Consider the following 17,050-nt stretch of genomic DNA (forward strand, 5'->3'; position numbering starts at 1 on the left):
ATACATGTGCTTCAGGACCAAAACTTTTGTACAAATCATGCTTCCATCTTTCACTTCCAGTGTCTTTTACCTTTGACCTTTTAACACAAAATAATAAAAAGTCTTTCTTGACTAAGATGAAAGTCACCCAAAAAGTGTGGTCAAAAGAGGTGTCAAAAAAATGGAGATATAGTATGGAAATGACTTTTCTTCTTTGAGTCAATTTGACCTTTGGTCTTCGACTCCAAAATCAACAGGTGTTTCTTGTCTCAAATGCAAGCCATGAGAGGGTGTGGTCAAGTTATTGCTTGAAAACATGTCTCCTTCTTTCAGTCCCCATGATGTTTAACCTCTCAAGCCTAGTTATATTTCATAAATTTATTCCTTGCTCCAATTTTAAGTTAAGTACTATGTTTGGCAATGGCTAATGGTTTTGGAACTTTAGTTATTGTGCTCTTAACAAAATACAAAACATATGGACTGATGAGCAACATCATAACATGATATGCTCCACGTTATGGTGGTGCATAAAAACCTAATGCTAAAATGTACACCAACGATAACCACAATAACGTTAAAGTCATAGCAATGCTTCCATGGCTGGACACAAAGACTGTTAAGGGGCCCTGAGTAGCCGAGTGGTCTAAAGCACTCACCATTACGGATCACTGCCATCTCATCTGTCTGCATGGGTTCAAGTCAAGGTCTCTGTCAATGTGGGTATGTGAGAAAGCTTATAAGTAGCTTCTTGTGGGTTGGCGGTTCTTTCCAGAGTTTTCCCGGGGTCTTCATATACCATTTATACTGGCCACCATGTATAGCCTATTTTGTGCTGAAAAATGGCATTAAACCCTACAACAAACAACAACAACAAAAACTATAACACACAATAATTCAAATAATCTTTCATTTTACTTTTGTCTACATAAACAAGAGTATTATGAATGGCAGATTGATGCCCACCCTGTGCTTAATGGTTATCTGCATTGGCAGCAGTTGGTGTATGGTTTAATCCGGATATTATTGACCAGTGTGTCTCAATAACCTTGACTGAAGGTCAAGGTATGAGGTCTTGAACTAAATTTTAAAAAGTAATGGTATCTGCACAGTAACTTATTTCAAGGCTTTGTATACTGACTGAATATCATGGCTATTGAGACCCTAAAGGATGGCTTGTACTTGAGATAAGAAATAATTATAAAGATCTTGGGGGTTACTACAACTGTGACCTTTAACCCCCATGCTTTATGAAACTGTTGAACAACCTGGAAAAGATGACCTTTTGCAACATGGCTAAAGGTCCCACCAGACTGAATTGAGCCTTTTGGGATAAAGACTCTCTGAGGTAAAAGCTGGAGAATGCGGAATCAGATCTCCATCCCACAGCATGGACAGTATTAGTAACAGAACAGTTCTGGTAATAGGTGAGGCTTCTGGCAACTGCTCTAACCTTGTGAGCCAAAATGTGTAACAATTTCATCAGAGTTGAGAGTTATTTCTCGATATATTGAGGGAATAACCCAATTAATCACGGATGAATGGGTATGTACAGTTATATCGTCCTGTCCCTGTCTGAAAGTTAAAAATAGGCGTTATCTCCCACAATGCACCTGCTCAGTCATTCTAAGATACCACTACAAGGCTCACACTGGATCCAGCAAGTGCCTTCATTTGAAGCATCCAAAGCAGACCACAATTTCGGTACAAAGTTCTGGTTATCCATGGATGGAAGACTGTTTTTGGCGATGAAAGATGGCAATGCCCTGAGTGAAACTGACCCATCTTGTCGGAACTGCATGTAATTTCGGTCCCTGACAGGGCATGTATTGTGCTGATTCTGCCTGCCACAGCTAATGTGATAAGGATGCTGGTCTTGTATGAAAGGTACGCCAAAGATGACTGTGAAATAGGTTCAAAAATTGTTTTGTTCAGCCAGGAGAATACCCATGACAGGTTCTACTTTGGGCACTGAACCAACATTTTTGGCAGTCTATAACCAAAAAAGTTGGAGAGGAGGAAGGGTAAGTCTTTGGTTTGTTTGATATCCTCTCTTCTATGACAATGAAAGATGTCAGCGATCATGGAGCAGTAACATTTGATTGTGCTTGCTGCTAACTTTTTCTCGCCGAAAAGCCAGAGGTGGAAGTTAACTATTTCAAGTAAAGAAACCTGTAGAGGTATAACGTGTTCTTGTGTACACCACTGTGTAAAAAATTTCCATTTGCAACTGTACGCTTATAGAGTGGTGGGCCTTCTTGCCTGAGTGACTTTTTTCACGATTGGTTGAGAAAACTGTTTTTTTTCTGATGGCCTGTTTGAGGCTTCGCATCTTGATTGAATATCATGGTTACAGAGACCCTAATGGATGGCCTGTAGTTGAGATGATGTCACTAGTGTAAAAACCATGGAGGTCAGCAGGAAAACTACCAATTAAACATATTTGCTGATCATACCTACATGAAAGGATGTTTATCGATCATTTTTCAAGTAAGGGCATTTAAAAGAAAATAAAGTTCTATGACTTTTGGACTTCTTGATCACTGTGTAATATTGTTTTCCTCTTTCATACTACAAATATGCTACAATATGTATTGAAATACACTGTCCTGTATTGCAATATATCACGATTCAAAAATTCTTGCAATATTCATCCATTATGTCCAATATTCACACTGTGGAAAATGGCTTATCAGAAGCAGGTCAAAATCAATATTCAAAAAGACTTTGCAGAATTCATTACCAAATCTGATCCTGGAGATACAAGTATGATAGAAGTACACTGTTACTGAGGTGAACTGTGCAATACAAGTATGACAGATGTACACAGTCACTGAGGCGAACTGTGCAATACAAGTATGACAGATGTACACCGTCACTGAGGCGAACTGTGCAATACAAGTCTGACAGATGTACACCGTTACTGAGGTGAACTGTGCAATACAAGTGTGACAGATATACACTTATACCGAGGTGAACGGTGCAATACAAGTATGACAGATTGCAGAATTTATTACCAAATCTGATCCTGGAGATACAAGTATGACAGATGTACACTTTTACTGAGGCGAACTGTGCAAAAACAATCATCATGGCAGATACATAGAAGAAATGCAACCCAGATTAATGAAAACATTCAAACAGGTCAAAACAAAAATCTGTAAGAAACAGTGGATTTTATCAGCTTCAAGGTATTACAAAACTAAGTAAGTTCTTCATAAATCGCCAACATTTTTCAACATTTTGGATGATATCTAGCACATTAGTTATAAGTTCGGATGCAGCAGGGCTTTTTACTTGTTAGGCACATGAACACAATCTATCCAAACTTCTGAACAAGCTATGCTGCATTTTCTGGAATCTGTTGCATTTGAATTAAATGACTGGAATATTTAACATAAATGACCTTACTGGAACCTTCCAAATCAAATCCATTTGCTTTGTGTTCCTATCAAAATTGCAAGAGGTTGAATTAGGCTTTAGTGTTGCCATTAAATAAAATGCCATGAGGCTCAACTGGGTTTTACTGTTGCTTTCTATTAATTCAAAAGTCAAGAGGTTGAACTAACCTTAAGTACTGCTTTCAAATGATTCAAAAGCCTTACTGGAACCTTCCAAATCAAATCCATTTGCTTTGTGTTCCTATCAAAATTGCAAGAGGTTGAATTAGGCTTTAGTGTTGCCATTAAATAAAATGCCATGAGGCTCAACTGGGTTTTACTGTTGCTTTCTATTAATTCAAAAGTCAAGAGGTTGAACTAACCTTAAGTACTGCTTTCAAATGATTCAAAAGCCAAGAGTTTCAACTAGAATTTAGTGCTACTTTCTACTGAATCAAAAGCCAATAGGTTGAACTAGGATCTAGTGCTAATTTCAAATGATTTAAAAGCCATGAGGTTTAACTAGGATTTAGTGCTACTTTCAAATGAATCAAAAGCCAAGAGTTTGAACTAGGATTTAGTGCTGCTTTCAAATGATTCAAAAGCCATGAGATTGAACTAGGATTTAATGCTACTTTAAATGAATCAAATGCCAAGAAGTTGAACTAGGATTTAGTGCTACTTTCAAATGAATCAAATGCCAAGAAGTTGAACTAGAATTTAGTGTTACTTTCTAATGAATCAAATGCCAAGAAGCTGAACTAGGATTTAGTGCTACTTTATACTGAATGCAAGTTACTTTTTCTGTGGTAAGTTAAACTCCAGGAAAAATCGGAGAAAATATAAAAATGACTGTCATAGGGACTACAATAGGATGCCAATTGGTTATGCAATCTAGTGATACCTTATTGTGATGTCACAAATCATATTATTTCAGAATGAGCTCCTGATACATCATTAGTTTTGTCTGAGACAGGTGACCAAGACAGTATGACGCACATAACTATTTAATATAAAAAGGGATTATTATAATGGGGAAAAACTCCTGTGTGATCTGTCTAATATAAACTGAAAGTATAAAGAATGTCGCTAGGAAGTAAATGGTAGATATTTATAAAGGACAACTCTTATCTAACCTGTCAGTCTTCGATTGGACTTCTGAGTCGGAGTCTGAGCTGGAACTAGGACTGGTTTTCTTCTTCTGTTTCTTGGCTTTCCTCTGATCATGCGATTCACTGGAAACAATGCAATATAAAGTCTACAACAAATAGACTTTTAAACACTACTTGTTGAGTGACTGAATTGTGTTGATTCTAGCACTGAATTGTGCTAATGAATCCCTGTATTGTGCTAATTCTAGCAGTTTATTTATTGTATTAATGAATCCCTGTATTGTGTTGATTCTAGTACTTTATTATGTTAATGAATAACTGTATTGTGTTAATGAATCACTCTACTGTGTTGATTCTAGTACTTTATTATGTTAATGAATTACTGTATTGTGTTAATGAATCCCTGTATTGTGTTGATTCTAGTACTTTATTATGTTAATGAATAACTGTATTGTGTTAATAAATCACTCTATTGTGTTGATTCTAGTACTTTATTATGTTAATGAATAACTGTATTGTGTTAATGAATCACTCTATTGTGTTGATTCTAGTACTTTATTATGTTAATGAATAACTGAATTGTGTTAATGAATCACTCTATTGTGTTGATTCTAGCACTGAATTGTGCTAATGAATCACTACTGTGTTGATTCTAGCACTCTATTGTGTTAATGAATCACTGTATTGTGATGATTCTATCACAGAATTGTGCTAATGAATCACGGTATTGTGTTGATTCTATCACTGTTTTGTGCTAATAAATTACTGTATTGTGCTGATTCTGTCAATGTACTGTGTTAATGAATCACTCTATTGTGTTGATTCTAGCACTGAATTGAGCTAGTGAAATACTGTATTGTGTCGATTCTATCACTGTACTGTGCATATTATTCATGGTATTATGTTGATTCTAGCACTGTATTGTGTTAATGAATCACTACTGTACTAATGAATCACTGTATTCTGTTGATTCTCTTACTATATTGTGCAAATGAATCACTGTACTATGCTAACAAATCACTGTACTGTATTGACTGTAGAACTGTTTCTTTTCGTTAACAGTACATGATGTGATTGTACATAATTTAATAATCCTCTAATTAGATAATGGAAATGTATGCACCAAAACCAATTTTCTTCTTTGAGTCACACTGAACTTGACCTTTGATCTTTTGACTCAACAGATTAGTGCAGACCACCCAACAATGACTGGTCTGTTATGGACAGTAAATGTTACTGCGCAGAAACCATTTTCCTCAATTATAGTTTTTCTGACCTTTTACCTTTTGACACCAAAACTGACAGGCTTTTTCCTTACCCCATGAGTAAGCAATCCAGAAACTCTGGTAACTATTAGTGTTGGAGAACTCAGTTATTGTGCTGATATTTTTTTTCTTCATTCAGTCAGTGACCTTTGACCATTCTGAAGCCAAAAGTTCTTCCTTACCCCAAGTGCAAGATATTCACAAAGTTTAATAACTGCTGATGGTGGACAACTTGTTATTATGCAGAATTGAAATTGATAAGAGACACACAGATAGACAATACATAATATGGCTTATGGTACAGATATAAAAATAGAAAGTGAACTCAGAAATCTATTGACCATAAAATAGTTCCTATACTTTTCAGTCTGTCATTAAAATAAGAAATGGCACTATTTGAAGAGAAGATCTCCTGCACAAAACTAACTTAAAAATAAAAGATGGTGACATAGCCTATGATAATGCCCATACTGATGTTAATGCCCTTATTGATATTAATGACTGTGACACCAGGGAAATGGCATAAACCCTCCAGCCCTTAGTGTAAGTCAGCAATCTAAAACTGAAAATGAAATGGAATAGAGCTACAAATTATGGGGAAGTGATTCTGTGGCAATGATTTAATTTTACAGAAAGTTACTTGTAGGTTAGCTCCTCCTGACATCCTACATAAAAAACATCTATACTAAAGCATATCATGTAGTTTTACAATCACGTCTGTTTTTAAGGATGAATGATTCTGGAACTTAGCATGTACACACTCAAGTTCTTTATAAAATGCTGATAAAACCAAGCATGGTAGTGTGTAAAATATTCAACTAACAGAAAATTTCCTTCTGTAAATAGAAAACAAAATAGATCTTCAGATGAAAAATAAAAATTTAAAAAAATAAAAATTATTTTTTACCTTCCTACATTATAATGATGAGATGCCTCATCATCTGCAATCAATGGTGACATGATTGAAAATAAGAAATAACCACTGTTTTCATTAATACCGAATTTCAAGTCTATTCATTTATAAACATTACCTTTTTCTCTTTTTGTGCTTTCTCCTATTCTTATGTTTTTTACTGCTTGACCTGGAATATGTTGAAAATGTTTAATCATGATGGAATAAACTGACCATGCAACCATTCTGCCACAAGGAATCTAAATTTGGATTATGTCTACTGCTTGTTATAAATTTACAGAATCAAATATTTGCAATTATAAATTCCATCCTGACAGATAACGGTCAGTCAACCTGACAATTTTAAGAAACATTTTTAATATCTGTGATATGAGCTGTAAGATTAGGGTAACAAAATTACACCATTTATACTTATGTACAAGTCGGATCCAATTTCAAAACACCATAGAACCTGATCTGCCATCACATAATGCCTCAGCAGTCCAGGGTCTATGTTGTTTGTTCAACTAAATAGTCCTAACAAACTGCATAGACACAGATCTGCCAGTACATTATGTGATGGCAGATCTGGGTCTGTGCAGTTTGTAGCAGGATCGAACTTGTATGTGAATATAGATGGCATGCACATCTTTGGAACCAGTTACAGTGGTGTCATCTTTCAATATGCACCAAAGGAAAGGCTCCTAAATTTAAAACAATTAATTGTCTTGTGTTTTTCACTTCCATATTTACTACTTAAATTGGAAAAGAGGAAAGTGACTGAATCCCCAAGTAACTTCTAAATTTACCACTAATGATTGGCTCATCATAGAACTAACTGTAAAGTTTGTACAGTTGTCCATACACCAGAATTAACAGTATAATTCAAAACGACTTAAAGAATGGAAAAAAATTTAGAAAATTGGTTAATTGGTTTTAATAGCACTTTTAATTATTGGCTTGGATTTCCAATCTGACAGTCTAAATGAAACTGGCATACCTTGGATTTAGAATCTGACAGTATAAACAAAACCAGCATACCTTGGATTTAGAATCTGACAGTATAAACGAAACCAGCATACCTTGGATTTAGAATCTGACAGTATAAACGAAACCAGCATACCTTGTGATTTAGAATCTGACAGTATAAATGAAACCAGCATACCCTGTGATTGAGAATCTGACAGTATAAACGAAACCAGCATACCTTTTGATTTAGAATCTGACAGTATAAATGAAACCAGCATACCTTGTGAATTAGAATCTGACAGTATAAACGAAACCAGCATACCTTGGACTTTTAGTCTGATGCTCTACAAACTGAGCTCAATGGACCAAGTTACAATGTGATGTGATTTGGATTTTTAACTTAGCTTTAAAAAAAAAAATCAGTCATTTTGCTACGATGTCTGCAATGGGGCAGTTTATAGTGATGTCCAGCACTGGGGCATCATGCCGCAGATATGTAGCATGATGTCCCACCAAGTCAAATTATCATGACACCAGGCGGAACAGTCCTAACACTAACCTCTTAGTGCTGAACGCCAAGCAAGGCAGCTGTTAGTACCAGTCTCTGGTATGACTTGGCTGGGGATCATACTCACAACCTCCCGCATCCGAGGTGGACGTTCTTACCATTAGGCCACCGTAGCGGTCCCAAGTTAAAATAATCTGTATCAAGCTGATTACCAATTTGGAAGGGATGAGTCATTGCAGGAACATATTGTACATCTTGGGATTTTTGTAATTTACAACAAATTAATGCCTGCTATTGCTTACAAAAATCTGTCAATCCCCTGAAAATGCTCTTTTTCCAAAGGCACTTGTATTCCTGTGCAAGCTTACTACCCAGATTTTACAGTAGGCTCAAACTGCAAGCTAATGACAGAACAAGAGGCCCAAGTGGGTATGATATCCCTTCTTCTGGAGGAAATAAAGTTAGAATGAAGAGGTCTATATGATGATTTCTGCAGAAATTCATTCTAATTCCTGTTGACTGCATATTAAGAAAACATGTGCTTCAAGATGTCTATTTTTTGTATCCTCATCCATATTTAATTAAACATCCACATTATTTATTCAGTACTCAAAGGCCTTTATGACAGGCTGCTTTCTGTTCAAGCTGGCCAAATTTTGTTGAGTGTTCAATATTCCAAGGCCTTTATGACAGGCTGCTTTCTGTTAACCTTTGTCAAATGCTTTTGAGTGTTCAATATTCCAAGGCCTTTATGACAGGCTGCTTTCTGTCCAAGTTGGCCAAATCTTGTTGAGTGTTCAATATTCCAAGGCCTTTATGACAGGCTGCTTTCTGTTAACCTTTGTCAAATGCTTTTGAGTGTTCAATATTCCAAGGCCTTTATGACAGGCTGCTTTCTGTCCAAGTTGGCCAAATCTTGTTGAGTGTTCAATATTCCAAGGCCTTTATGACAGGATACTTTCTGTCCAAGTTGGCCAGATTTTGTTGAGTGTTCAATATTCCAGGGCCTTTATGACAGACTGCTTTCTGTTAACCTTGGTTTGTTTGTTTGTTTGTTGTGGGGCTTTAACGCCATTTTTCAGCACGATATAGACTATGCATGGCAGCCAGTATTAATGGTGGAGAAAGAACCCAGAAAAACCTCAGGAAGAACCACTGACCCACGAGAAGCTACTGGCAAGCTTTCTCATGTACCCACATCAGCCGAATCCTAGACTTGAACCCACGCAGACAGAAGTGAGATGGCAGTGATCTGTAACGGAGAGCGCTTTAGACCACTCGGCCACTCAGGGCCCCCGTTAACCTTGGTCAAATGCTTTTAAGTCTTCAATATTCCAAGGCCTTTATGACAGAATACTTTCTGTCAAGGTTGGTCAAATTTTGTTGAGTGTTCAATATTTTAAAGCCTTTATGACGTGGTTTCCTGTCAAAGTTGTTGAAATGCTTTTCAGTGATTGTTTTTAAAATAATTTTCCATTTAAGTAATTCAGCCATATTTCATAATGGACAGACATAATTTGCACATATTTCAAATAACTCAATGTAAAATGCTTTCCTCAATTTATTTTAAAATTCCATTTAATACTTTCTGAAAAATTACTGTTAGAAGCTTTTTCTGTATTTTGTAACAGTGGTCATATTTAGTAGAAGATTGACATCGCTTGTACAAAATTAAAAGCCCATTATGCCATGGTGCTGTCTGTGTGAATTCTATTGATCAGTTAAGAACAAGTAATTTAAAGATTTTCCTCGTTTTAGCAACAATGACTATATCTGATTGCAAATAGGTGTCACTTTCTATAAAACTATAAGTCCTTTATGCCAACATGTTTCGTGTCAAAATTGGTCAAATTATATTAACTCATTTTTGAGGAGTCATTTAAAGTTCTTCTACTTTTTAGTAATTGCAGCCATGTTTGAGGGCAGATCAGCATCATCTATTAAGTTTAAAAAACCTTCAAGCTAGTACGCTTTCTATAAAGCCATTGCTTTCTCTTTAGTCAAGCTCTACTCATCAGCTTATAAGAAATGGGCATCAACTATTTCTAGTAATATTGGCATCACTGTTATAACATTAAATTCCCTTCATGACGGAATGGTTTCTGTAAATGTTTATCCAATTTTATTGAGTAGTTTTTTAATTAACTAGTTGCCTAAAAGTTTCTTATTTTTAGTAATGATGGCTATATTTGATGATGGATTGGAATAGTCTATAAATTCGAAAACCATTTGCACAAAGACACATTTATCAAATTTGGTCAGATTCTGTTAACCAGTTTTTGAGTTGTTTTAAAGGTTTTCCTATTTTTAGTAACAGTGGCCACATCTGATGGTAAATAAGAATCATTTGTATAAACTTGAAAGTCCCTTCAGCATTTCCATCCAGTTGTCAGATTCTGTTGACCAGTTTTTGAGTTGTTTTAAAGGTTTTCCTATTTTTAGTAACAGTGGCCACATCTGATGGTAAATAAGCATCATTTGTATAAACCTGAAAGTCCCTTGAGCATTTCCATCCAGTTGTCAGATTCTGTTGACCATTTTTTTCATTTAAGAAGTCACTTTATGATGTATCCTTTGTAAAAACATGAAGACCGTATGCCAGGATGTTTTCTGCCCCATCTGTCTCAAAATGTCCAGGTAGATTTTGAGAAGTTGAAAACAGCAAATGTTGACAGATGCATGATGCACATTCAACACAAAATAGATACGGGATCATACATGAAGCTCAACTGACCTTACTGACAGGTGAGCTAATAAAATCTTTTCCTAGTGTCCTAAATTTGACGCCTTCAGTTTCTGAGCTAGAAGGATCACTCTCTTATCACTATGTAATTTCTGACAAACTATACCCATGATATCAAACAAAGCTGTGTTGTCAAATTATGGCCAGTGTAATATGTTTGTTTTCACACGTGAAAAACTAAAAGCTGTAAGACTGGGGTTTGTAATCTAAGATGTTAATGTAAGCTTTATTCTTGATATAAGTTTAATGACTTATGATTATTGCAAATGCTGTTGCATCAACAATCTGGTGTAAAAATAACCTGAAATCAAATTAATGACTGAAATAAGTTCTTACAGTATAATACAGTACTCCATCACTATAAAGCCCTTCAATATAACAAGGTTCCTGTGATAGGCGATGATAAAAAAACTTCTGTTTCATTAAGTAGTAGTAAAATTATATTTCTAATGTACTCCATTATAGGTGGCCAAGTGGTCTAAAGTGCTTGCCTTGACAGATCACTGTCATTTCACCTCTGTCAGTGTGGGTGTGAGTCTCAGGCTTTGCCTAATGTGGGTATGTGAGAAAGTTTGCCAGTAACTTCCAATGGGTCAGTGGTTCTTACTGTTTTTCTTTTAATTGTTCCTCAACCAGTTATACTGACTGCCATGTATAGCTTTTCATGTGCTGAAAAATGGCGTTCAAACCCACATCAACTACTTCATTATATAGTGCTCTTACTATAAGGCTGAATACTCTAAAACTCCCATGAACAGCGTTGTCAAAATTCAAATTTGCTATTAAATTAATTTCTGGAGCAATACAAACGTATTCAACCCATTTAAACTAAAACGGACAACAGAATGTCATTTTGAAAAAGACTGACGCTGCATAGAACTGACCTGTATGCATCCAGGATGTAGAAAAAGAAATATGTGTATTGCAAGGGCTTTATTTATCTATTTCAGTGTTACAATTGCTTTAAATACATATTTCTGTCTTGCAATGGGATTAGTTACATAATTTTGTTTCAAAGACTTTAATTGCCTGTTTGTGTTGCAATGGCATTAGTTACCTACTTCCAGCACCTTAATTGCACTTACACAACATACATATTTGTTTCACCAGATTAACAGGGCCACTGTTTATGCTTATTCAAATTAACTCACACTATACACAATGCTGTCATTTTCAATGAATACATGTTACTAATATGATGAAAAGTGTCAAACATACAACAAATATAGATAATTCTATTTTGACTCAGATCATATATAGTTCACGATAACAATCTGTAAATTTATAATGTAATAACATATATATATATATATATATATATATATATATATATATATATATATATATATATATATATATATAAAAGCTTCACAAAATTTTATAATTAAAATACTTTAAAATGTATTTCACCTACACTGGGTGAAATAAATAAGTTGACACAAAATTAGCGTAGATATTCAAAATAGAAACAGAGATCAGATTTGTCGTCTTTTCTTACCTTTGTACCTGACCTTGCTCGAGGTCAAGCATGTGTGATTGTTAGCAGTTAAAAAAGGAGGTAATGGTTTAGTAGTGCTTATGATGAGATTACGTACTAGCATCTCTCACACCACAGAGTAGTCTGACACATGCAGAGTCTCTGGGTGTTCCATAACATTAACAATGAATATAAAACAGCAATCATTAACTATTTATCTATTGTAAACAACAAATCACACACAATAATTCAATATGATAGTGTTTTTGGATGGAATATATATCCCCCCCCCAATGCAAGGAGAAAATAAACTGAAATGTTATCTCCCCATTATGGGTTTCTTTCATCAAATAAATGTTGATAATTCATATAATTAAAATTCTGTATTTATCAAAGATACATTAAAATAAAACGAGACTGATACTAAAGCAAATACTCCTAGAACATGTTCTCTCATAAATACATTTATTCAAAGATATAATGTCTTGTTCAGGTATGTTAACCTGATACAGTTATTATGAAAATCTTTCTCAGAAAGGCCAACACTATTTAAAGTTCTCAACATACTAAAAGAAGAAAATTAAGCTTGCTTCACTTCAATTTATCGACTCACAAATAAACATGGCATATCTGGATGCTGTCAACATCTTACAGACAACCAAAGTCTCCCTCAAATACAGAATTTTTATTCTTTTTGCCAAAATTTTGATCACACTGACAACCCAAGTCTCCCTCAAATACAGAATTCATTCTTTACACCAAAATCTTGATTGCACAAACAAAGTCTTCCTCAAATTCAGAATTCATTTTTATGCCAACATTTTCATCATACAGACATCAAAAGTGTTCGAAAATACAGAATACATTCTTGACAAAAATTACTTGTTATCCAGAAAACTGATAACAGAAACAAAATCAACAATGCCAGCATCAGATCTTGATGATAACTTGGAAAATATTTATAAAGTTGATTACTTTCACACATTAGAATGCACACATTGACTCTTGACTGTATTCTACTTGGTGTACATCAATATCAATCTATTTACCATAAATCTGTTTTTACTCATGGCTATGAAATGCTTATTTCAAATTATTCCACTGCTTTATTCATGGTTATGAAATGCTTATATCAAATTATTCCACTGCTTTTATTCATAGTTATGAAGTGCTTTCATCAGATTATTCCGCTCCTTTTATTCATAGTCATGAAATGCTTTCATCAGATTATTCCGCTGCTTTTATTCATAGTCATGAAATGCTTACATCAAATTATTCCACAGCTTTATTCATGGTTATGAAATGTTTGTATCAAACTATTCCACTGCTTTATTCATGGTTATGAAATGCTTATATCAAATTATTCCAATGCATTTATTCATAGTTATGAAATGCTTACATCAAATTATTCCACTGCTTTTATTCATAGTTATGAAATGCTTTCATCAAATTATTCCACTGCTTTATTCATGGTTATGAAATGCTTATATCAAATTATTCCACTGTTTTTATTCATTGTTATGAAATGCTTTTATCAGATTATTCCACTGCTTTTATTCATAGTTATGAAATGCTTTCATCAGATTATTCCACTGCTTTTGTTCATAGTTATGAAATGCTTTTGTCAGATTATTCCACTGCTTTTATTCATGGTTATGAAATGCTTTCATCAGATTATTCCATTGCTTTTATTCATGGTTATGAAAATGCTTTCATCAGATTATTCCATTGCTTTTATTCATGGTTATGAAATGCTTTCATCAGATTATTCCACTGCTTTTGTTTATAGTTATGAAATGCTTTTATCAGATTATTCCACTGCTTTTATTCATGGTTATGAAATGCTTTTATCAAATTATTCCACTGCTTTTATTCATAGTTATGAAATGCTTTTATCAAATTATTCCACTGCTTTTATTCATGGTTATGAAATGCTTATGTCAAATTACTGAACTGCTTTTACATTTCATAGACCGGTTTTTACTCATGTTCTCAAGTTCTGTACAAAATCAAGAAAAATGGATTGTTCTCCTGACAAATTATTACATACAAATCTAAAGCAAAGGAATAAAATAGAGTTACAGCTGTCCTATAATCTTCTTAATGACCCAGGTATAAGTATATACAGACAGGTTTACAATACCCCCGTGTTCAACCTGATGGCCAATGTATAAACAGGCTTATGGTACCTGCGTAGTCAACCTGATGATAAAGATATAAACAGGCTTACTGCATACCTGTAGTCAACTTGATGACGAAGGTATAAACAGGCTTACAGCATACCTGTAGTCAACTTGATGATGAAGATATAAACAAGCTAACAGTACCTCTGTATTCAACATGATAACCAAGATTTACACCAAACCATTGTCTTTTCTGCATAATTCAACCATTCCAATTTTTCCATTTCCATCTTCCATTTTAATGTTTTAAAACTTTTAATGAAATACATCTTAATAACAAATGCCACAAAGTAGTTTTTGTTTTGTGGTTTATTCATCATTCAAGAAACTGATACAACCATGTTGTTCATTTATTACAAAGCCAATGAATTAAATGTTAGAGGAATAAAATAGATGTTGCTATTATGATTTACAATGGAACAATAGATACAAAGAAATAAATAGTTCTGGATTTAAATAAACTCAAAATTGATATCTTACCAGCTCCCCGATAGTGAGATAACAAAATAAAATCAAAACAGTAATTTATTCACAACTGTACAAAATATAATGGTGAATAATTCAGAGTTTAAACAGACAAGTTCTATGCCACAGAATATATATAATATTATTTGCTTGAGAGTTCAAATATAATTATATCAAAATAAAAACTGAATTTCCATCTTTTTTTCACCACAAGTTGACAAAAATATTCTCAGCTGTACATCAATGTGATGCTTAAAATCTACGCAATATGTAGCATATAAGATGATATATCCAGGATGAAATCCACAAAGCATCTTGATTACATTATCAATTTATATACAATATCAACACCCAAAGGATTAAAGATTTTCACTAACTTTAAATAGAACAGTAATTGGAAAACTTTCATATGAATAAAACTGCATATAAATCTTGCGTACATAATGCAAAAGATGAATAACTAACTAAATAAATGTTTCATACATAATGCAAAAATAATAACTTACTAAATAAATGTAATCATTAACATCTTTCTAAAATTGTTTTCAAATGGCATTGCAAACACTAGCCAGTATTGTATGTAATAAAGCATTTCTGCTAATGCCCTCAAAAATGGACAAAAACAGCCCTTGTTTCATGGGTTTCAATAATTGTATATAGTTCTTTTCCCCACTAATATGGACACTTATGTATTCCAATAACCCTAGAAAGTACAAGGCTTTCAGATTGCAACTTTCTGGCACAGGGTTTTACTATACCAGAAGCTAGTATAGTGTAACCCTGCAGAGGTGACCTACTTCATAATCATGTCCTATTACTGTCTGTTTCATAACCTGCAATCATAACCTTTTTATCTGTAATATTAAACAAAAGAACCTTAATGAGAAAAGAATTTCATTTATTTATATAAAATTAAAAAAATGTTCAGTACAAATTACCAAAATATATATTGACTGGAAATTAGCTTTGAGACTGGAACTTGTACACCCTTGGAAAGAAAAAACATTTGACAACATGGCAACAGGTTTAACATTAGGAAAGTCTAACCCTAAAAGCTGAATGCATACATTAATGGGGTAATGAACAGTATAAAATTATTAAAGTTCAAGTAAATGGGACACTTTCTCCATTAGTGAAGCCATTTGCTTTCATACAGTTTAAAATGCAGCATCAGGTAGTATTTGTGATGCTGACAACTGTAAAAGGTCTGTAACAATATAATCCAACTTGTGGATAGTGGTCATACAAAACCAGTCTTAAGACAAATATGGTCTTTATTTGCAGATAAGAATGTGAAAGAAAGAAAGAAAAAGAGAAAGAGAGAAAGAAAAAAGAAAAGACAGGCTCGGTAGGTTGGTAGGTTGGTAGGTTAAGTGCTGGTAATGACATGAAGTAGACATTTACCACTAGTAATCACTGATCACTATAAGCAGTATATGAGGGTCCATGGTACCAAAATAATAATGATGATGATTGTGTTCAACATGTGTCATGAGGGTCCATTTTATCAAAAAATAATGGAAGATGTTTGTGTTCAACAGGTAGCAGCTATACAAAGGCAAACTATATAGGAAATTTCAAAGAAGAATGAATATTGGTGGTCTCTATTGGCTAGTGGTCGCTATCTGCAGGTGGTTATTATAACAAGTTTGACTACTGAAAAGCAAATTTACTTGTTTGTATGTAATGATATGAAAACTTGTTTGGTCAACAGTCTTAACCCCAACAAGATATCTGTCCTAGTTTATACTTTTGTAATCAAGATGCTATGTGGACATGAGGTGGTTGCTGAATCAAACTTGTATACAACACCATACCACAAACAAAATTACAATGAATAAATACCTCTACATATGTATGATGATGTTATAAAATTTAAGAAACACATACAAAAAAGATGTATATTTTTCAACTGAGACCTGAAAATCAAGTTAAAACATTTTTCCTTGTTGGTTCTAACATAACCATTGATTATATCAGATATTTAGTAATAATTCTTCTCAGTCTTCAACTTTTGTTGGTCAATTTAAGAAGAAAAAGAAAATGTTTCCTTGTCCAGGTCTCAGCTTTATCTTTTTAT

General features: G+C 34.0%; 1 protein-coding gene across 3 annotated transcripts in view; it reads right to left on the minus strand.

The window, feature by feature from the left end:
* LOC149777243 (uncharacterized) overlaps positions 1–17,050 on the minus strand; it is a 111,148-nt gene that overhangs the window by 22,121 nt on the left and 71,977 nt on the right. For 2 of the 3 annotated variants that reach the window (XM_089941984.1, XM_089941986.1), the window contains exons 7-8: positions 6,765–6,815; positions 4,493–4,591 (exon numbers count right to left, since the gene is read on the minus strand). In XM_089941984.1, the coding sequence (XP_089798110.1) occupies positions 4,493–4,591; positions 6,765–6,815 (150 nt within the window). The remainder of the gene's footprint in view (positions 1–4,492; positions 4,592–6,764; positions 6,816–17,050) is intronic. The other variant, XM_089941985.1, reaches the window with a different exon arrangement.

The sequence above is a fragment of the Sinohyriopsis cumingii genome, chromosome 18, assembly GCF_028554795.1.
Source record: "Sinohyriopsis cumingii isolate HCF-2022 chromosome 18, ASM2855479v2, whole genome shotgun sequence".
NCBI lineage: Eukaryota > Metazoa > Mollusca > Bivalvia > Unionida > Unionidae > Sinohyriopsis > Sinohyriopsis cumingii.